This window comes from Triticum urartu, chromosome 6 (genome assembly GCF_003073215.2).
Source record: "Triticum urartu cultivar G1812 chromosome 6, Tu2.1, whole genome shotgun sequence".
NCBI lineage: Eukaryota > Viridiplantae > Streptophyta > Magnoliopsida > Poales > Poaceae > Triticum > Triticum urartu.
Genome location: NC_053027.1, coordinates 22,049,460 through 22,073,355, shown reverse-complemented (window position 1 = coordinate 22,073,355; position 23,896 = coordinate 22,049,460). Strand labels below are relative to the sequence as shown.

At 37.2% G+C, this 23,896-nt stretch overlaps 1 protein-coding gene across 1 annotated transcript; it reads right to left on the bottom strand.

Moving 5' to 3' along the window:
• Window positions 1-15,724: 15,724 nt before the first annotated feature.
• Window positions 15,725-22,325, bottom strand: LOC125514067. The gene is made up of 12 exons (XM_048679315.1): window positions 22,206-22,325; window positions 19,870-20,557; window positions 19,602-19,766; window positions 18,649-18,786; window positions 18,332-18,553; window positions 17,827-18,231; window positions 17,489-17,689; window positions 17,189-17,375; window positions 16,816-17,052; window positions 16,562-16,651; window positions 16,401-16,473; window positions 15,725-16,091 (listed from the first exon to the last, which is right to left on the bottom strand). The coding sequence occupies exons 2-6, from the start codon at window positions 20,536-20,538 to the stop codon at window positions 17,926-17,928; spliced, it is 1,500 nt and encodes a 499-aa protein (XP_048535272.1). The 5' UTR covers window positions 20,539-20,557; window positions 22,206-22,325; the 3' UTR covers window positions 15,725-16,091; window positions 16,401-16,473; window positions 16,562-16,651; window positions 16,816-17,052; window positions 17,189-17,375; window positions 17,489-17,689; window positions 17,827-17,925.
• Window positions 22,326-23,896: the final 1,571 nt, after the last annotated feature.

Below are 23,896 nucleotides of genomic sequence, written 5' to 3'. Positions count from 1 at the left end.
CGCGCGCTCTGCTCTCACGTCCCTCCGGGTGCTCTGCCCTCATCCCTCCACGCGCGCTGCCAGTGTTTTGGGGCAGCGCATGATCACGCACGTTCGTGTGCAAGCGGTTGCACCGGGCGCGGTGCGACGATGCAGTTACCCGCTACAAATGCTGACATGCGGACGCGCCGAGAATCCACGCCGCCCGGCCCCCTTTTATTCCTGCGGCCATTTACCTTCATCTCTCGTCTCACATGTCACAATAAGCACACCCACGAGGACACATACAGAGAGGACATCCAGCGACTCCAATGGCGCTCCTCGTGGCTCCAATGGCGCTCCCAGTGGCCGACGACGACAACGGCGGGCAGTTCACCATGAATCATGTAGTGGACACCCACATGAGGAGGAAGGCCCTCTCGGTGGTGTAGACGAATGATCCGGTCTCGGTGGAGAGCTCCATCTAAAATATGGAGCAGTTCCTTGCCGAGGAAAAGTACCGAGTGGTCGGCTTCGACCTCGAGTACACCATCGGTCGTGCCGGGCACGATCAGAAGGTTGCCGTTGATACGTCTCCAACGTATCTATAATTTTTGATTGCTCCATGCTATATTATCTACTGTTTTGGACTATATTGGGCTTTATTTTCCACATTTATATTATTTTGGGGACTAACCTATTAACCGGAGGCCCAGCCAAGAATTGCTGTTTTTTTGCCTATTTCAGTGTTTTGAAGAAACAGAATATCAAACGGAGTCCAAACGGAATGAAACCTTCGGGAACGTGATTTTCTCACCGAACATGATCCAGGAGACTTGGACCCTACGCCAAGGCACCAGAGAGGCGGTCACGAGGGTGGGGGGCGCCCCCCCTTAGGGCGCGCCCCCCTGCCTCGTGGGCCCCTCGGAGCTCCACCGACGTACTTCTTCCTCCTATATATACCTAAGTACCCCCAAACGAACAGATATGGAGCCAAAAACCTAATTCCACCGCCGCAACTTTCTGTATCCACGAGATCCCATCTTGGGGCCTATTCCGGAGCTCCGCCGGAGAGGGTCGTCATCACGGAGGGCTTCTACATCATCATAGCCTCTCCGATGAAGTGTGAGTAGTTTACCTCAGACCTTCGGGTCCATAGTTATTAGCTAGATGGCTTCTTCTCTCTTTTTGGATCTCAATACAAAGTTCTCCCCCTCTCTCGTGGAGATCTATTCGATGTAATCTTCTTTTTGCGGTGTGTTTGTTGAGACCGATGAATTGTGGGTTTATGATCAAGTTTATCTATGAATAGTATTTGAATCTTCTCTGAATTCTTTTATGTATGATTGGTTATCTTTGCAAGTCTCTTCGAATTATCCGTTTGGTTTGGCCAACTAGATTGGTAGTTCTTGCCATGGGAGAAATGCTTAGCTTTGGGTTCGATCTTGCGGTGTCCTTTCCCAGTGACAGAAGGGGCAGCAAGGCACGTATTGTATCGTTGCCATCGAGGATAAAAAGATGAGGTTTATTTCATATTGCATGAATTTATCTCTCTACATCATGTCATCTTGCTTAAGGCGTTACTCTGTTTTTAACTTAATACTCTAGATGCATGCTAGATAGCGGTCGATGAGTGGAGTAATAGTAGTAGATGCAGGCAGGAGTCGGTCTACTTGTCATGGACGTGATGCCTATATACAAGATCATACCTAGATATTCTCATAACTATGCTCAATTCTGTCAATTACTCAACAGTAATTTGTTCACCCACCGTAGAATACTTATGCTCTTGAGAGAAGCCACTAGTGAAACCTATGGCCCCCGGGTCTATTCTCATCATATCAATCTCCATCACTTTAATCTTGCTTTGCTTTTTTACTTTGCCTTTTACTTTTCACTTTGCATCTCTATATCAAAAATACCAAAAATATTATCCATCATCTCTATCAGATCTCACTCTCGTAAGTGATCGTGAAGGGATTGACAACCCCTAATCGCGTTGGTTGCGAGGAGCTATTGTTTTTGTGTAGGTACGAGGGACTTGAGCGTGGCCTCCTACTGGATTGATACCTTGGTTCTCAAAAACTGAGGGAAATACTTACGCTACTCTGCTGCATCATCCTTTCCTCTTCGGGGAAATCCAGCGCAAGCTCAAGAGGTAGCAAGAAGAATTTCTAGCGCTGTTGCCGGGGAGTCTACGCAAAAAGTCAACATACCAAGTACCCATCACAATCCCTATCTCCCGCATTACATTAGTTGCCATTTGCCTCTCGTTTTCCTCTCCCCCACTTCACCCTTGCCATTTTATTCGCCCTCTATTTCCCAATCTCCTGCTCCTTCTCCGCCTCTCTTTTCTGTTTGCCTTTTTCTCGCTTGCCTTTTGTTTGCTCGTGTGTTGGATTTATTGTCTGTCGCGATGGCTCAAGATACTACCAAATTGTGTGACTTCACCAATACCAATAATAATGATTTCCTTAGCACTCCGATTGCTCATCTTGCCAATACTGAATCTTGTGAAATCAATACTGCTTTGTTGAATCTTGTTATGAAAGATCAATTCGCCGGCTTTCCTAGTGAAGATGCCGCTACTCATCTAAATAGCTTCGTTGATTTATGTGATATGCAAAAGAAAAAAGATGTCGATAATGTTGTTGTTAAATTGAAGCTATTTCCTTTTTCGCTTAGAGATCGTGCTAAAGCTTGGTTTGCATCTTTGCCTAGAAATGGTATTGATTCTTGGAACAAGTGCAAAGATGCTTTTATCTCTAAGTATTTTCCTCCCGCTAAGATCATCTCTCTTAGAAACGATATTATGAATTTTAAGCAACTAGATCATGAACATGTTGCACAAGCTTGGGAGAGAATGAAATTAATGATACGTAATTGCCCTACTCATGGTTTGAACTTGTGGATGATTATACAAAAATTTTATGCCGGATTGAATTTTGCTTCTAGAAATCTTTTAGATTCGGCCGCGGGAGGCACTTTTATGGAAATCACTTTAGGAGACGCTACTAAACTCCTAGATAATATTATGGTTAATTATTCTCAATGGCATACTGAAAGATCTTCTAATAAAAAAGTGCATGCGATAGAAGAAATTAATGTTTTGAGTGGAAAGATGGATGAACTTATGAAATTATTTGCTACTAAGAGTGTTTCTTCTGATCCTAATGATATGCCTTTGTCTACTTTGATTGAGAATAACAATGAATATGGATGTGAATTTTGTTGGTAGGAATAATTTTGGTAACAATGCATATAGAGGGAATTTTAATCCTAGGCCTTATCCTAGTAATCCTTCTAATAATTATGGAAATTCCTACAACAACTCTTATGGAAACTTTAATAAGATGCCCTCTGAATTTGAGAATAGTGTTAAAGAGTTTATGAATTCACAAAAGAATTTTAATGCTTTGCTTGAAGAGAAATTGCTTAAAGTTGATGATTTGGCTAGGAACGTTGATAGAATTTCTCTTGAGGTTGATTCTTTAAAGCTTAGATCTGTTCCTCCTAAGCATGATATCAATGAGTCTCTCAAATCCATGAGAATTTCCATTGATGAGTGCAAGGAAAGAACCGCTAGGATGCGTGCTTCCAAAGATGCCTTTATTAAAGCATGTTCTTCCAATTCTTATGAAAATCAAGATGAAGATCTAAAAGTTATTGATGTGTCCCCTATCAAATCTTTGTTTTGCAATATGAATCTTTATGAAACTGAATATGATCTTCCTTTACCTAGAAGGCGTTCTAAAAATTCGGAGTATTTAGATCTCTATGATGAAATTGATGAAAGTGGGATGGAAAGAAATAAAACCCTAGATGTTGCTAAACCCACTATATTGGATTTCAAGGAATTTAATTATGAAATTTGCTCTTTAATTGATTGTATTTCCTTGTTGCAATCCGTGCTAAATTCTCCCCATGCTTATAGCCAAAAGAAAGCCTTTACCGAACATATCGTTGATGCCTTGATGCAATATTATGAAGAAAAACTTGAGTTGAAAGTTTCTATCCCTAGAAAACTCTATGATGAGTGGGAACCAACTATTAAAATTAAAATTAAGGATCATGAGTTTTATGCTTTGTGTGATTTGGGTGCTAGTGTCTCCACTATCCCCAAAACTTTGTGTGATTTGCTAGATTTCCGTGACTTTGATGATTTCTCTCTAAAGTTGCATCTTGCGGATTCCACTATTAAGAAACCTATGGGAAGGATTGATGATGTTCTTATTGTTGCAAATAGGAATTATGTGCCCGTAGATTTCATCGTTCTTGATATAGATTGCAATCCTTCTTGCCCTATTATTCTTGGTAGACCTTTCCTTAGAACGGTTGGTGCGATTATTGATATGAAGGGAGGGAATATTAGATTCCAATTTCCATTAAAAAAGGGCATGAAACACTTTCCTAGAAAGAAAATAAAATTGCCATATGAAACTATCATGAGAGCCACTTATGGATTGCCTACCAAAGATGGCAATACCTAGATCTATCCTCGCTTTTATGCCTGACTAGGGGCGTTAAACGATAGCGCTTGTTGGGAGGCAACCCAATTTTATTTTTAGTTTTTTGTGTTTTTCTTCTGTTTAGGAATAAATAACCCATCTACCTTCTGTTTGGATGTGGTTTTGTGTTTTAGTTAGTGTTTGTGCCAAGTTAGACCTATTGGATCTTCTTGGATGATAGTTATTTGATCTTGCTGTAATTTCCAGAAACTTTGCGCTCAGTGCCCGAATTATTAGAAATCACCATAACGTGATAAAATACTGATTCCAATTGCTTCTGATCAATAAACAAATTTTCTAGGTCTTCCAAGTTTTGTAGATTTTTTTGAGTTACAGAAGTTTGCGTTAGTTACAGATTACTACATACTGTTCTGTTTTTGACAGATTCTGTTTTTCGTGTGTTGTTTGCTTATTTTGATGAATCTGTGGCTACTAAAATAGTTTATAATCCATAAATAAGTTGGAATACAGTAGGTTTAACACCAATATAAATAAATAATTAGTTCATTACAGTACCTTGAAGTGGTCTTTTGTTTTCTTTCTCTAACGGAGCTCACGAGATTTCTATTGAGTTTTGTGTTGTGAAGTTTTCAAGTTTTGGGTGAAATCTTTTGATGGATTATGGAACAAGGAGTGGCAAGAGCCTAAGCTTGGGGATGCCCATGGCACCCCAAAGATAATCCAAGGACACAAAAAAGTCAAAGCTTGGGGATGCCCCAGAAGGCATCCCCTCTTTCGTCTACTTCCATCGGTAATTTTTCTTGGAGCTATATTTTTATTCACCACATGATATGTGTTTTGCTTGGAGCGTCTTGTATTATTTGAGTCTTTGTTTGTTAGTGTGCCACAATCATCCTTGCTGTACACACCGTTTGAGAGAGCCATACATGAATTAGAATTTGATAGAATACTCTATGTGCTTCACTTATATCTTTTGAGCTATGTAGTTTTGCTCTATGTGCTTCACTTATATCTTTTGAGCGTTATAATTTTGCTCTATGTGCTTCACTTAGATCTTTTAGAGCACGGTGGTGGATTTGTTTTAAATAAACTATTGATCTCTCATGCTTCACTTAGATTATTTTGAGAGTCTTAATAGCATGGTAATTTGCTTAATAATAATTTGCTTGGTATTCAAGATTTGTGACACTTTCTTTTGAGTGCGTTGAATACTAAGAAAAGATTAAGGCTTGATAATTGTTTTGAGATATGAAGATGGTGATATTAGAGTCATGCTAGTTGAGTAGTTGTGAATTTGAGAAATACTTGTGTTAAAGTTTGTGATTCCCGTAGCATGCACGTATGGTGAACCATTATGTGATGAAGTCGGAGCATGATTTATTTATTGATTGTCTTCCTTATGAGTGGCGGTCGGGGACGAGCGATGGTCTTTTCCTACCAATCTATCCCCCTAGGAGCATGCGCGTAATACTTTGCTTTGATAAATTCTAGATTTTTGCAATAAGTATATGAGTTCTTTATGACTAATGTTGAGTTCATGGATCATACGCACTTTTTCCCATCCTTCCACCATTGCTAGCCTCTCTAATACCGCGCACTTTTCGCCGGTATCATACACCCACCATATACCTTCCTCAAAACATCCACCATACCTACCTATCATGGCATTTCCATGGCCATTCCGAGATATATTGCCATGCAACTTTCGACCGTTCCGTTTATTATGACACGCTCCATCATTGTCATATTGCTAGCATGATCATGTAGTTGACGTCGTATTTGTGGCAAAGCCACCGTTCATAATCCTTTCATACATGTCAGTCTTGATTCATTGCATATCCCGGTACACCGCCGGAGGCATTCATATAGAGTCATATTTTGTTCTAAGTATCGAGTTGTAATTGTTGAGTTGTAAGAAAAATAAAAGTGTGATGATCATCAATTTTTAGAGCATTGTCCTAAGTGAGGAAAGGATGATGGAGACTATGATTCCCCCATAAGTCGGGATGAGACTCCAGACGAAAAAAAAAAAAAGAAAAGAAAAAAAGAGGCCATAAAAAAAGAGAAAAGGCCCATACAGATAAAAAAAATTAAAAAATGAGAGAAAAAGAGAGAAGGGACAATGTTACTATCCTTTTACCACACTTGTGCTTCAAATTAGCACCATGATCTTCATGATAGAGAGTCTCTCGTTATGTCACTTTCATATACTAGTGGGAATTTTTCATAGAACTTGGCTTGTATATTCCAATGATGGGCTTCCTCAAAATTGCCCTAGGTCTTCGTGAGCAAGCGAGTTTGATGCACACCCACTTAGTTTCTTTTGATGAGCTTTCATATACTTATAGCTCTAGTGCATCCGTTGCATGGAAATCCCTACTCACTCACATTGATATCTATTGATGGGCATCTCCATAGCCCGTTGATACGCCTAGTTGATGTGCGACTATCTTCCCCTCCTTTTGTCTTCTCCACAACCACCATTCTATTCCACATATAAGTGCTATATCCATGGCTCATGCTCATGTATTGTGTGAAGATCGAAAAAGTTTTGAAAAAGTTAGAGTATGAAACAATTGCTTGGCTTGTCATCGGGGTTGTGCATGATTTAAATACTTTGTATGGTGAAGATAGAGCATAGCTAGAATATATGATTTTGTAGGGATAACTTTCTTTGGCCATGTTATTTTGAGAAGACATAATTGCTTTGTTACTATGCTTGAAGTATTATTATTTTTATGTCAATATAAACTTTTGTCTTGAATCTTTCGAATCTGAATATTCATACCACAATTAAGAAGATTTGCATTGAAATTATGCCAAGTAGCACTCCGCATCAAAAATTCTCTTTTTATCATTTACCTACTCGAGGACGAGGAGGAATTAAGCTTGGGGATGCCTGATACGTCTCCAATGTATCTATAATTTTTGATTGCTCCATGCTATATTATCTACTGTTTTGGACTATATTGGGCTTTATTTTCCACTTTTATACTATTTTTGGGACTAACCTATTAACCGGAGGCCCAGCCCAGAATTGCTGTTTTTTGCCTATTTTAGTGTTTTGAAGAAACGGAATATCAAACGGAGTCCAAACGGAATGAAACCTTCGAGAACGTGATTTTCTCACCGAAGGTGATCCAGGAGACTTGGACCCTACGCCAAGGCACCAGAGAGGCGGTCAGGAGGGTGGGGGCGCCCCCCTTAGGGCGCGCCCCCTGCCTCATGGGCCCCTCGGAGCTCCACCGACGTACTTATTCCTCCTATATATACCTACGTATCCCCAAATGAATAGATACGGAGCCAAAAACCTAATTCACCGCCGCAACTTTCTGTATCCACGAGATCCCATCTTGGGGCCTGTTCCGGAGCTCCGCCGGAGAGGGCCGTCATCACGGACGGCTTCTACATCATCATAGCCTCTCCGATGAAGTGTGAGTAGTTTACCTCAGACCTTCGGGTCCATAGTTATTAGCAAGATGGCTTCTTCTCTCTTTTTGGATCTCAATACAAAGTTCTCCCCCTTTCTCGTGGAAATCTATTTGATGTAATCTTCTTTTTGCGGTGTGTTTGTTAAGACCGATGAATTGTGGGTTTATGATCAAGTTTTCTATGAATAATATTTGAATCTTCTCTGAATTCTTTTATATATGATTGGTTATCTTTGCAAGTCTCTTCGAATTATCCGTTTGGTTTGGCCAACTAGATTGGTAGTTCTTGCCATGGGAGAAGTGCTTAGCTTTGGGTTCGATCTTGCGGTGTCCTTTCCCAGTGACAGAAGGGGCAGCAAGGCACGTATTGTATCGTTGCCATCGAGGATAACAAGATGGGGTTTATTTCATATTGCATGAATTTATCTCTCTACATCATGTCATCTTGCTTAAGGCATTACTCTGTTTTTAACTTAATACTCTAGATGCATGCTGGATAGCGGTCGATGAGTGGAGTAATAGTAGTAGATGCAAGCAGGAGTCGGTCTACTTGTCACGGACGTGATGCCTATATACATGATCATACCTAGATATTCTCATAACTATGCTCAATTCTGTCAATTGCTCAACAGTAATTTGTTCACCCACCGTAGAATACTTATGCTCTTGAGAGAAGCCACTAGTGAAACCTATGGCCCCCGGGTCTATTCTCATCATGTCAATCTCCATCACTTTAATCTTGCTTTGCTTTTTACTTTGGCTTTTACTTTTCACTTTGCATCTCTATATCAAAAATACCAAAAATATTATCTATCATCTCTACCAGATCTCACTCTCGTAAGTGACCGTGAAGGGATTGACAACCCCTAATCGCGTTGGTTGCGAGGAGCTATTGTTTTTGTGTAGGTACGAGGGACTTGAGCGTGGCCTCCTACTGGATTGATACCTTGGTTTTCAAAAACTAAGGGAAATACTTACACTACACTGCTGCATCATCCTTTCCTCTTCGGGGAAATCCAACGCAAGCTCAAGAGGTAGAAGTAGTCGCTCAGTTGTGCGTGCGAAATGACGTCCTCGTCTACCACTTCCACCTTGCCACAAGGCCTTGCGAGCGTTTCTCCAGGTTTATCAAGAGCTCCAACTACAGTTTCGCTACGGTGGACACCACCAACGATCTAAAAGCGCTCAAGGTTTCGGACTTGAGATTCCCGAATCTTGTCAACATCCAGCACCACTACAAGGTCTGGGGCACCGACAAAAGCAAACTGAACTCCCTGGTTGACCTCGCCTCGGCCATCATCGACCCCTACTACGCGAAGATGAAGCAAGAGAGCAATAAGGACAAGAACGCCTGGCACAGTGTGTGGCATAAGAGACTGGATGAACAACATGTCAAGTACGCGGCCATGGATGCGTACACAAGCTACGAGATGTACAGGCGGATCGTTGACATGAGGAATTGTCTTCTTCCTGAACCAGACGAGGGATCGAGCCACATAGCAGTGGCGGGAGCGTCACAAGAAGTTGATGACTAGACGATCGTTTCTCCTACTTTAGAATGCATGCAATTGTTTATCGAGGTGTGTGCGAATGATCTATATAGTCACTTATGTAATTGGATGTTTATTTCAGTTATATATATATATATATACATATGTTATTCTACTGTAGACAGAGCAATTCACACGGCTTATTAGCAGCAACTGTCTATGTTATTATTGGTCTTCGCACACATTTCAGATTACGGACCTGTTTGCCGCGTATCACACACATCTTGTTCAGTTGAACCGTTTCCATTGTGTTGCCTAATCACATACAGTTCATCCCAGTGAACTGTATGATGTATATCGCACACGCCTTCATTTGGCTGCCCGTTTCTTTTGTGTGTCCTCATCACAAACAGTTCATTGAGCTGAACCGTATGCCTTGCATCGCACATGCAACTAAATTCTGAATCATGTTTGATGCATCTGTCATCGCAAACGTTTTGCACCTTTTTGATGGTTTTTTTACACCACCGTTTGCGATTATGGCATCGCACACAATTTCGTCGACCATCCTGCAGTAGTGAAAGAAATTGTATATTTTTTCTTGATCTGGTTGGTGCACAGAAAAAGTAAGAAAGTTAGCATGATAGAAAATCTGACATAGAATTCTCTGATTGTGTTGATTTTTTTCTTGCAGTTAGTTGATCTTGTTGGGAATTCAAATGCTGAGCATCTATCTGAAAATGAAGATTCTGATGATGAAACTGGAGCATGCAATGGCAAGGAAGAATATGCATTCCCTACACTAGATGAATTGGAGAAATCAAGTACACCCGCTGTTGGCATGGTTTTCTCTATGCTAGACGAGGCAGACAGATTTGTGAATGTATATACGCAGATGAATGGTTTTGCAATGAAAAAAAAGGAAGAAACTACAAGCAAAGGAAGATCACTATACAGTGCTTCAAGAGTAGGAAGACACGTGAAACCAACTCGGGTATTAGGAAAAGGAAGAGGAGTGTAATTGAGAGAACAAACTGCGCTATGAATGTGACAGTGAAGCTAAGGGAAGGAAATGGTTTATTCTGTCTGTTTGTCTGGAACATAACCATAGCTTTGTGAGCTTGCCTTCACTCACCAAATTCTTCCTTAGCCATAAACACATGAATGAAGCAGAAATACTCTTGTCTAAGTTGCTGCAAGAAAATAGGGTGAAACCACGAAGAATTATGAGCATATTTAGGAGGCTGCATGGTGGGGACTTTGGTAATTTGACATTTGACGTCAACAATCTTGATAACCTGAAATAGGATAAGCGGATAAAGAAGATGAAGAACACATATATTGAGTGGACTAGGTAGTATATTGAGAAGTTGCAGCTTCCGAACCCTGGTTTCATCTATAAGATGCAAATAGATGCTGATGACACTGTGCGAAGCATTTTCTGGATGGGTGCTCGGTCAAGATTGGACTACAAGTTGTATGGAGAGATCATATCCTTTGACACAACCTATAGCACTAACAAGTACAACATGCCGTTTGCACCGATTGTTGGAATCAATGGACATGGGCGAACAATAGTGTTTGGTTGGGCACTATTGCAAAATGAGAAAGCAAATACTTTCACATGGTTGTTTGAGACTTTTGTAGAAGTCATGCAAGGGCAGAAACCAGGGATAATCTTGACTGATCAAGATTCAGCAATGAAAGTGGTTGTTCCTCGAGTGTCCGGAGATTCTCTCCATAGGTTCTGCATATGGCATGTGCTGAAGAATATGAAGGAAACATGGGTGCATACATGGCTTTGAGGGGAAGAAATGAAAACTGTATTGATGCAATATGCCACTGTTGATGAGTTTGTTGCAAATTGGCAAGAGTTTTGTGCGAAGTATGACTATGCAGAGAAAGATCATATTAAAAGGATGTGGGAAATCCATGCCCATTTTGTTCCGGCTTACTTCAAAGGCATGTTTTGTCCATTCATTTGATCAACAAGCCGTAGCGAAAGTTTCAACTCCAACTTCAAGGACTGCATAAGAAGGAAAGACACGATAGAAGCATTCATGAAGCAGTATGAGCTATTTCAAGAAAATGTCATCAATATTGAGAATCAGGACAGATTTGTGTCTAATGAGAAAACTCCTATATTATGAAGCCGATGTCCTTTAGAAAGGCATGTTGCAAGAATTTTCACCTGTGGCATATATTTGAAGATGTTAACAGAATTTTTGAATGCAACAACTTTTGGTGTAATTGAAATAGAGAGACAAGTTGTATGACTTGAAGAGGAATTTCAGTTATGAACATCTAGAATTCAGTAGGAAGTTGTTCCGAGATGCTGTTGATAGGGAGGCAGCAACGTTTGAATGTTTATGTGGGAAGTTTGAAAGAGATGGAATCCTTTGTTGTCATATCTTAAGATTATTTACTCAATTTGATATTGTTGAGTTTCCGGAGTGTTACATTCTGAACAGATGGACTATTGCATTTAGAGAGAATGAGTTGAAGAAATTCAAGAACGATCTCATTGAAGTGACAGGAACAGACCCTTCTCATAATGTTGTTTGGTATGCTATCGTGATGAGTAAGGTTCCTGATGCATGCTCAGACCTTAGTAAAGATTCTGAGTTTAGTAAGGAATTGCTAGAGGCAGTGGAGAAGGTGCATGCAAAATATTTGGAGCGCAATAAGGCTGTTGAAATAGTTGAGTGTGATAGTACGGGCGCTTTGAATAATCCTACTATAATACCAACACAAACTGTGAACACTGCAGAGATGTTGAGAACACAATCTGAATGCTTAGGTACTTTGAAAGATCCTCCTATGATACCTTCGAAATCTGTCAACAAAGGTCAGAGGTTGAAATCACAATCTGAAAAGAACTCAGCCAAGAAAATAGCTGCAAAGAAAAGAAGCAAGGACAAGGACAAAATGGTTCAGCATAAGAAATGAATGGTATTGGATTAGTAACTAAGATGTACATTCTAATTTGACTTTGGGAAATCATATTCTAATTTTGGCTTTTCTGTCTGTACAGTTTTGACAGTTGAATAAGCTCTCTGAAAACCTATTTTCGTGGTCACTTTCGGTCTAGGAGTGGTACATTGGTGTCAAGGAAATTTTTGAGTGCCTCTCATGATATTGCTGCTATTTTTTCTACAAATTGTTAGGTATATTGATGAGGACTTGTTGCAGAGTGAAAAAACTATTTATTGTGTGGACAACTATTGAAAGTTTAGACAAATTATTTGGAGCATGTGTATTGTGGAAAAAAATTGTTAGCACATGCTTTTGTGGGTTGCATTCAAAAGCAGTTTTGAAATGAAGAAAAATTTATTTGGAGAATGTGTATTTTGATTGAATCCTTTTTTAATAATGTTTGCCAATTGATAGAGATTGTGTATTTGGAGAATGTGTATTTATTTGGTAAGAATTGAATTTGTACTAACACCCCGAGTTTAAAAAGAATGTTGAACATTTAAGAAAAGTGTAGACAAGTTTATGTGGAAAAGTCCACGGGTTTAAAAAAAGTTGTTTCATTTATATAGAAAACAAATGTTGTAACAAAAAAATTCACTGGTTTAAGTAAAAGTCTTAACATTCGTATTTGCAATTTCTAACAAAAAAAAGTTTACAAGTTTAGAAGAACTTGTTCAAGAATTAAGAAAAAAATGTTGACAAGATATTAAAAAAATGTTATTGTTCAGATTTACGAGTTGGAAGAGAAAATGTTTACAAGTTTAGGACAAGTTTTTGATAAATTAATAAAAAAATGGTGTAAAAGTTCAGAAACAAGAAAACTGTTCATAGTTTAGAATAGCTGTCCTCTGGTTGTCAAGTTGACAAATTTGTGGACCGAGGTTAGAAAAAATGTTGACAAACTTAGAAAATATGTGAACAACTTTTTTAAGAGAGTTGTTCGCACGAAAATTACAAAATTGTTAACAAAAAATTTAAAAAATATATTAATAAAAATGTTAATGAATTTAATGCTCTGTGCACTATTTTCAAAAAAATGTAGATAAGCTTAGAAATGTAGGAATCTAAACATTAAACAATTCGTTAAACAATGAAAACACTATTCAGGATTATTAAAGAAAATTTGTTCATAAAATCGAAAAAGTTGTTCACACCTTTGAAGAAGAAGAAAATATTGTCAAAAAATTGTAAAATATGTTGGAATTTTTTTGTGGAAAATATGTTAAAAAAAATTGAAAGAAATAGTTAACAATCTATTCATGATTTTATTTAAAAAATGTAGACAATGTTACGAAAGTTATTCACAACTTATTTTTAAAAAATGTTCACAAAAAAGTTCACGGGATTAAGAACAGTGCTAAAATTCATATTAAAAATTTGAATCAAAAAAATGTTGACAAGTTTACAAGAAGTTGTTCAAAAATTAAGAAAAAAAAGGTTGATAAGATATTGAAAAAATAGATAATCATGTGGTTTGCTTGACAACTTCTTCTAATTTGCTTGACAGTGGTCTAAAAGTACAAAAATAAGAAAAAATGTTCATAAGTTTGCTTGACAAGTTTTCAACTTTGTGGCCGAGGTTAGGAAAAAATGTTGCGAAATTTAGAAAATATGTGATCAACTTTTATAAAAAATGTTAACGTTCTGTTCACTATTTTCTAAAAAATGTAGATAAACTTAGAAAGTTCTTGACAACTTATTTAAAAGAATGTTGGCATATTTTAAAAACTTGCTCGCACGTTTGAAGAAAGAAGGAAAAATTTGACAACAAATTATAAAATATGTTGACAAAATTATAGAAAATATGTTAATGTTCGTATTTTCGAGTTATAACACAAAATAAAATAAATGTTAACAAAAAATAGAAAGAAAATGTCAAAAATCTATTCACGATTTTATTATAAAAAAATATAGACAAGCTTACGAGAGTTATTCACAACTAATTTTAAAAAAAATGTTTACAAAAATTAAGTTGTTGTTCACACCTTAGAAGAAAAAAATGTTGACAAACTTTTGGAAAATATGTTAACGTTTGTATTTTGAAGTTGTAACACAAAATACAAAAATGTTAACAACAAAATGGAAGAAATTGTTAACAATTTATTCACATTTTTATTTTAAAAAAATGTAGACAAGCTTACGAAAGTTATTCACAACTTATTTTAAAATAATGTTCACAAAAAAGTTCACGGGTTTAAGATCATTGTTAACATTCGTAATAAAAAGTTGTAACAAAAAAATGTTGACAAGTTTATGAGAACTTGTTCAAAAATTAAGGAAAAAAATGTTGACAAGATATTGAAAAATAGTTAATCTTTTGATTTACGAGTTGGAAGAAAAAATGTTTACAAGTTTAGGACAAGTTTTTGCCTAAAATAATAAAAAAATATTGTCTAAAAGTTCAGAAACAAGAAAAATGTTCATGAGTTTAGAAATAGTATTCCTTTAGTTGTGAAGTTGACAAATTTGTGGTCTGAGGTTAGAAGAAAATGTTGACAAATTTCGAAAATATTAGAACAACTTTTATAAAAAAAAAATGTTAACTGTCTGTTCACTATATTATAAAAAATGTAGATAAACTTAGAAAAGTTATTGACAACTTATTTTAAAAAATTGTTGACAAATTTTAGAAAGTTGTTCACACCTTTGAAGAAGAAGAAGAAAAATGTAGACAAAAAATTGTACAATATGTTGACAAAATTTTGGAAAATATGTTAATGTTTGTATTTTCGAGTTGTAACACAAAAAACAAAAAAGTTAACAAAAAATTTAAAGAAAATGTTAACAATATGTTAACGATTTTATTTAAAGAAAATGTAGACAAGCTTACGAAATTATTCACAACTTATTTTTAAAAGATGTTTAAAAAATTTAAATTGTTGTTCACACCTTAGTTAAAAATGTAGACAAGGTTACGAAAGTTATTCACAAATTATTTTAAAAATATGTTCACAAAAAAGTTCACGGCTTTAAGAACAAAATGTTAACATTCGTATTAAAAAGTTGTAACAAAAAATGTTGACAAGTTTATGAGAACTTGTTCACAAATTAAGAAAAAAAAAGTTGATAAGATATTGAAAAATAGTTAATCTTTGGATTTACGAGTTAGAAGAAAAAAACTGTTGACAAGTTTAGGAGAAGTTGTTGACAAATTAAGAAAACAATTTTCTAAAAGTTCAGAAATAAGAAAAATGTGCATAAGTTCAGAATAGTTTTCCTTTGGTTGACAAGTTACTTGCAATTTTTTAAACATTTTCTACTTGCAATTTTTTTCAACAGTTACTTGCTTGGAATGAACTAACATGTTTTGCACAGAAAAAATATACATGTTTGAAAGAAATGAACAATTTTTTGTCGATATTGGGTCTGTTTTCAGAGAACAATATGGCCAATTTAACTACTGTATAACGTTTGAACAAACATTTCGTAATAAGAGCTTACTTGGAGAACCATTGCTTACATGGAAAACCATAGGTACTCTTTTTGGTCGATGCTACTTTCTCAAAATTCTAAGAGTGAAACACAACCATGTTCATCATTGTACGCATATCACTGTAATTCCCATCGGAAACCTAACGGCGAACACGAAACACGAAAACATAAACAAGTTCATCTTAGTTCATTTCATACTAGTTTGACTATCAAAATTAACGGTGGGTTCTCCTCTTCTTTGTGACATCAGCATTCATCTTCTCAAACTGGAACTTGTTCTGAGTGAAGTTTCCTATCTTGTATGCAATGAGCTTACGGAATTGGGGAACGATTTCCTGAAAAGAAAATTGCATGATTTTTTTTAGTTTGAAAAGCATTACAAAAATAGTAACATAACTAAAAGAATGCAGTCTATGTGTGCAAAAAAGAAAGACTTGCAAAAGAATTAACATAATAATAAAAAAGAAGTACAAAAGCATGATGACATTTGACACCAAAAAAAATTAACAGAATGTGGAAGAAGTATATCATGAAATAACTCTCTCTGGAACAGTGATTGTATTGCACACAAAAATAATATGGATAATTTGAAAACAAAAAAGGTAGCTGGTTACAGAGAGAGATGTAGTGGGTCTAGTATTTACTTGTTCAAACTCCTTCATGTCTTTTCCGTTCCAACAATCCATGTACAGCGTGCCATAGATAGCGCAGTCATGCCTGTCCATGTTTGCACAAAAAAACAGATGAATAAACAGGAAACGTAAATTAGAAAAGATGTAGAAAAGGGTAAAAATGATAATCTCACAAGTTAGGTTCTTTGGGATAGTTTTCAGGAGAAAACTTTACGAATTCTTCTATATTTTTGAAACTGCAGTTGGATGCCTTGAATAGAGTGCTGAGGTTGGTAATCCATAATATAAAACATGAAGATAAGTTCAAAGTTAGGTAGACCGAAAAAAGTAAATATATACTTATTACAAACAGAGTTACTTCATGGCCAGTGCGTTAAAAAAATATAAAATTCTTGAAAAAATAATTTATACTAATAGTAAAACTAACCAGGTTTGTTGTGAGGATGTTGAGTTCATCAGCATTGACACTATTTGCTGAACAAAGAAGTTGATTGTTTCGAAGAGATTGTTGACGCAAAAGAAAGTCCAATGGCAAGTCACAATCATGAAAACAGATCTAATATACCAAGTCACATTTGTGCAGGTTGTTTCCTGTGTTGATTCTCTTGAATTATCAAAGGCAAGACCTGGTGCCGAATTTTGCAGGCTCCACAAGCAATTTAGTCTGTAGAAAAGAAAGAGCAAAATTGCATTATCACATGTGGAGTAAAAAAAATGAAACCCCTGGGTAGTCATGAATGACTGACATCACATATGGGGAGAGAAAAGATAAAATGAAAGAAAAAGTTGAAGAGAATTACTGTAAAGTGTGTTGAGAATGAAAATTTTGAAGGCTTCTTTGATTTTGGATCAGGATTCAAATTCTCATGGTTGAAAACTGCAACATAGGCATCCATGACCTCATCATTGACTTTGCCAATTGGTTTTAGAGCGTTGTAGAACTTTACATATGACACCGTTTGGTCATTGAAATCTAGAACAGTGGGACTACAAGGACCAAATGATAAAAATGGAGATAGATTATTTGCATCAGTACCAAAAGTCGTGAAATGCACGACTCCAAGAACTTGATTAGTTACGAATGTGTACAACAAACTTACTTGTGTTTGAAGAACTTGTAGTTTAGGTACTTTTGGTAAAAGTTGTCAATAGCTGGTTCTAGATTTAGTGTTGATAATGGAGATGCAGGGGGCAACTTTTTTGCTTTTCTTTTCTTCCTGTTTTTTTCTGGATGGTACTACGACCAGATAGAACATTTGGAGTACTTGTCTCATTAACATCGGAGGGCATCGATCCTGCATCTAGAAAAACAACAAAGGAAACATGGATTAATGGTATGAGTGTTTGCCTTAAAAAGTGAATAGACGAGACATGGTTCGTGTACAAGGAAGGGAAAAAGGTGTTGAAATGGAGAAGATGTTGTTTCCCGAAGTAGTACCATCAGCGTAGATCATAGCAAGGGTTATGCCGTGCTGAATATCAGGAACCACTCTCGTAGAAGAACAATCTTTGTGTGGAAGTCCAAGTTCTGATTGTCCTATGGATTTGCCAACATCACTGTTCTTGTTAACTTGCTGAATATCAGGAAGATAATGTTGTTCTTGTTAACTTTCTGATCTTGACTGACAGCAGCCGTTGCCTGGTATCGCACAAGAGCACTGTCGTTGTTGTGGGTATTGCTACTGCGAGTAACAAGAGTTTTTGCTTCATTACACTGGGAGCACACATTTTGTGCACAAGGAATCGCACTTTTGCTCATATCTGTCAACACTTTAGATACATGTTCTTCATGGACTTTCTTCAACAAATCATCGTGTTTGGTAATCACCATTGATAACATTCCCTAGTTTTGGTGGTAGAAAAAAGGAAAAAATGTTGTTAGGTATATATCAAGGGAAAAACAGTAAGGAGGAACAAAAACAGTTAAGAACTATTGCGACCACCTGATTGTTATAGTCCACTGTTGACTGAGTTGCTATTGTCCCTTGGTATTGGCTGATAATAACAGGAGGGGTGGTAGTATTTGCCATCATAGAATTGGTGCTTGGAATGATGGAAGACACATTGCTTGCCAAATCTGCACGCATTCGAGACATGTGTTCTTCATGACTTTTTCTCCACAGCTCATCATGCTTGGCGACCACCTCTAATATAACTTGCACTACCTATATTTGTTATTGACCAAAAAACATAAGTTTATGAGCAAAAGATCTTGCAGAAAAAGAATAAAAATGAACAAATAAAACAGATTCAAAAATACTTCAGGTTGGTTGGATGATTTCAAACCAACATCTTCCGGTGGTCTTGTGGCCAATGTTCCTTGTTTGGCGTTGAAACATGTATCCTCAACCAATGCTAGTGGACGAGCTCCATATGGTGTGGTGGAAATGTCCCGAAGCTATTTTAAAGAATTGCATCAAAACTAAAATCTTCTCATACGAAGCAAACACTATTCATTGACATATGTGAAACAAAGTAAACTACAAATAAAAATCAAAGATATGTTTCTTCTGAGAAAAAGAAAGAAAAACCATTTTATGAAAACTTGAGCTGACTTCCTTCTATTTAAAATTCTTGAGCTGTCGTTGGTCACCAACATCATGATGTATTTTATACAATGCTATGAGCTTCATATCATCATGGTCTTGTTCTTACAAAAATGTAATCGTGATCCTCCTAGTTGTTAACATCTACCATATGCTATTTTGAGTTTCATTTATTCCTTTAACAAATTATGATCACACATAAAAAATGAAAATGGATTGCTGAATGACACGGGCTCAAACAATCCAAAACATCCGCTTTTAGAAATTAAAAAATATACTTCACCAAATGTAGAGCAAAAAATGATTTGTGTATGCCTTTTTCTGTAAGAGCTAAATAAAATTGAGCATGAAATGCAAAAATTGGACATGAGTGACCAGAATAACTCCAAATAGCAAGATGAGAATAAAAACATAATAAGAGAGGCCACTACTTCAGAGGTAGAAACCCTAGCATATAAAAAGTGGCTCACTACTTGACGAAGAAGATTTAACCACATAAACTAAGCAGTTAACTAATAGGAGCACTAATATTTTCACAAAAAACAGTGCTAACAGTGATAAATTTATTTTTTCTAACAACGCTAAAATGACGAATCTGTTCGCGGAAAGTTGTTCACAAAATCATGAAAAAAGAAGTACTCTAACATATATGTGGATCCACACTTACAGGCAGTGTTCCATATGCTACTGGTTTGTTAGTTGTCCTTTTGAAATCAACATTAGCTGCATGAAGTAAATCAACATTCTGCACACGAACCATTCTGGGCACATTGTAGTTAATGCTCCTAAATGGCCTTGCAGAATTAAGATCCAGAAAATCCATATATATGATCTGCATAACAGGAAAATGTGATCAAAACAAAATGAATAAAAAAATACAATGGTGGAGAAAACAAACAAAAATGATAAAAAAACAAATAAAAGAAATAACTTACAACAAGCATGGGCAGGTAGCCGCCAACCCAGATGGGATCGTTCAAAACAATTGAGACTCTGTTAAAAATATTTTCGTGGAAGCTTCCGATCTCTTCACTGAGGTGATTGACGCAATAACTTGCCAAATCATAATTATACAACTTTGAAATGTCATGCAGACCGTACAGAAGCTTCCAGATCGCGTAGTTGCCAGTGATTGGACAAAGAACTGTTGAGATGAACAGAAACAGGAAACTACAAATAAACCCTTCCTCAGTTTCATCATTCTTCATCATGTTGACAATGTTTTCTATTGGAATGGTCCTACTTCCAGATTTATATTTATCACTGAGTGCCTTAACTTTTGCTACTACAGCAGGATCATTGCTCTCGGTAGGAAAAGGTTCAGAACCAGATTGAATTCCAAAAACCTGATTGACCATTTCCCTTTGGATTTGAATAACTTTGTTCTTGTACTTGAAGACAACATTTGAGTGAGTATGGTCGGCAAGCCATTGCATGAAACCGATGGGCACAATGAGATGCTTATTGATGTGCAACAGATTATCCAGATCATGTTTCGAAACATATCCTTTTTGCTTATCAGTTAAATTTGAAATGGCTTTGTTCCATCTGAGGGTCGAGAACCTATGCTTTATAGTCCCACGGTGTTTCAGAGTTTCAGACATGGTTACTAGATAGGGAGCTCTGTGGAACAAACATAGAAAAGGATAATAAGATTAAAAATGATGAACTGAAAAACTAACTAAGATAAAAATTACTTAGTTTGTTCCAATGTGAGGGAAAGGGGGCATGCAATATTTTCATGTAAAAAAGCATATCATAAATCATGATATAAGATTGTTGTTTTTGCGTGTGAGGACAAGATGGATATGAAAAGCATTAACACGTGGTGTTGCTCATAGCACTACTATTGTTAACAAAAAAAACGATGACACAAAAAATGTATGAAATACTTAAAGTATACTAAAATAGGCCTTAAATAAACAATTGGCATCGATCTAGAAACAAAGAAATTATGTAGGAGAATGTGAAACACCAACAGCACTAATGTTATGTGTCGCCTCTTTATTGAGTTATAAGCCCCCTGCCACTCCCACCCCTGGGCGTGCAACACATTTGTTAACAGAAATAAGAAAGTTTGGTAGGAGAAGAGAATGTGATTTTTGCTGAGGTCCTTCAGTTCATCAAAAAGCAAGCGAAGCCCAGAGAGCAAGAGGTTGAAAGCAAGATGAGGTGCGACTTTTGCATTCTGCTGATAACACTACTCCTTGAAATCTTTTTAAACTAGCTTTCAGGAGAGAATAGAAGCACCACCACCATAAAGATTCCATACAAATTTAACTGGTTGAATTAAGAAATATAAACTTCTAATATCCTTTTTGTAAGCATACAAATTTAAATCTATGCCCAAACCCTAGGTATTGGCCCTCTTTTAAGGTTAGTTTTCAGGCTGAAGAAATGTCTTTTCTTAGTAATAAGTATCGTTATTCATCACTTAATATTGCGCATTTTTATCAGGGGAAGGGCGTCTACCAGTTTACCAGCAAGTATGGAGCAAATGTTGATGGGTACAGGTAGAACATTCACCCCAATAAAATAAATAAATAAATAAATAAATAAAAGCAGTCTATATTGTTTAGAAATTAGATGATAAAAAGGTTCAAGAAGCTGCCCAAGTACAAAACTGGCAGGATGAAATGGTGAAAAAAATAGCATTCAGAATTCATCTACTCCCCTCAGTTTTCATTGCATTTCTGATATTTGTGATGTCTTCATTTTAGCCCAATATATAACCCAAAAGAATGGTTTCCAAGTGGTGACTACTATGCAGGTGGTAAGCACACACACAACTATCCCGAAACAAATGATCTTAAAGCTCTCCCGTTGGCCTAGGTAATTCCCACCAAACTACATCAGGACGACATGAATAAAATGGACAAACCTAATAAAAATCTATGAAGAAACCCTAGCTAAAATCGGAGCAAACAACACCAGCACTCCATCAAACAAAAATTGAAACCCTACCTATGAATCTAGGGCGGAACCCCGGCAAAATCGAAGCAAACTATAGCAGCACGCCTAGAATTAGAAACCCTAGCACAAAACTATGGTGAAAGCCTAGCGAAAGTCCACGATGGAATCCTAACTAAACGAGGCAAACGATATCAGCAGGCCATGATCTACAAAAATCCTACCACAAGACTATGCCGAAACCCTAGAAAATCCAATCGTCTCTACACAAATCCCTGCTCGGCGGAGGGAACAACGCACAACCGAGAAGAAGAAAAAGAGAGACAGAGACGGGGATGGCGGACAAGGTTGATTCACAAACCTTGGGCAAGAACGCCGGGCGGAGGGAGGAACTCCGTCCGCTGTCGATCTATAATCTGCAGTGTCGAACGAGAACGAGAAAGAAGAAGGCGAAGAAGACGGGGAAAAGAAGAAATGGAGATGGGGGAAAGAAAGCGAAGAAGAAGAAACGGAGGAGGAGAGGAAAAGGAAGTGGGCCGGCCCGATAAGTGAACGACGGACGCAGCGGGGGGCGGGGGTACGCGCCACGACGCTACGCGACGACCTACGCGCCGTATAATTTGGCGCCCATGTGCGAACACTGGAGTGCCGGCCCATGTAGAATTCACATTTTATTTGCCCATGAATTGCTTAATGCATTTATAACAAACGAAGAAAAAAATGAAAACTTACATGAATTCAAATATGTACATGATTTTGAAAAAGGGTTCATGAATTTGAGAAAAAACATATATTTGAAAAACTTTGATTGAATTTGAAAACCAAACCATCTCTTTGGGAAAAGTTCATTGAATTATAAACAAAGATAGTCGATATAAAAAAATCATCGAATTTTGAAGAAGTTCGTCCTATATGAAACAAAGTTCATTGATTTTGAAAAAAGTTCATCAAAATTTAAAAGTTCATGCATGTTCAAAAAAAGTCCAAAAAATGAAAAGTTATCAATTTGAAATAAGTTCATCAAATTTGAAAAAAAGTTCATCGATTTTTGAAAAAAAATCATTGATCCGAAGAAAATGTTTATAGATTTTCAAAAAAGTCCAAAATTTGTAAAAAGAAATCATCAATTTGAAAAAAGTTTATCGAATTGAATAAAAACCCATCAATTTGGGAAAAAAAATCATCAATTTGAAAAAAAATCATCGAATGAGGATGAAGAAAAGACAGAACAGGTAAAAATAAAAAAGTAAAGACGAAAGAAAAAGGATGGAAAAAGAGGTTAGTTTTTCAGATTGGGGAAGGAGGCGTGGTGGTTACTGCCTCGTACATCGATGCTCGGGGGGTGCTGGTTTGATTCAGCACGGGTGCGCATTTTTTGCGTTTCACAAAAAGGAAAAACGGTGAGATGGACGGGCGGGAGGTGGTATGTGCGCCCGTTTTCAAAGTTTATACTAACGGGCGGCAAATTGGAAACACCTTGTGCCTAGACTAAAAAAGGCCACCTATTGAGTCCTGCAAGGTGAGTCAGCGCCTTTGGCGCCAACTAGGGGTTTCGGCGCATTTTCAAGGGATTGCCAAGCTAGGCTAGGGATCGTCCGCGGGTACCAGGAATATCGTATTTATCTCTTATAATCTAGATCCCACTTCCCTCCACTTCTTGCCTCACGCCCGTCCTGACTCCACATTAACGACTGTCCTTCCACCCAATTCCCCGCACCCTTGCATCACATCTCCAACCCCTGCCTCCACGCGATCTTCCACAATCGTACCCCCCACCTCTGAAGCTTGCCCCCGACGAACCTGTCTGCACCTGCGAGCCAAAAGATGGAGGCACGTTGACTGGCTGGTCATGTCGTTTCTGTGTTGACCGTTTTGCCTACTACTGATTGGTTAACCTTAGACTTAGAAAAAAAGAAAAAAAAGAAATATTGGTGAATTCGAAAATATGAATTAAGTTTTAAAAAAAATTGACAAATTTTGAAAAAGTTCATAGGTTTTGAAAAAAAGTTTATGAATTCTTAAAAAAAATCATCAAAAATGGAAAAAGTTCAT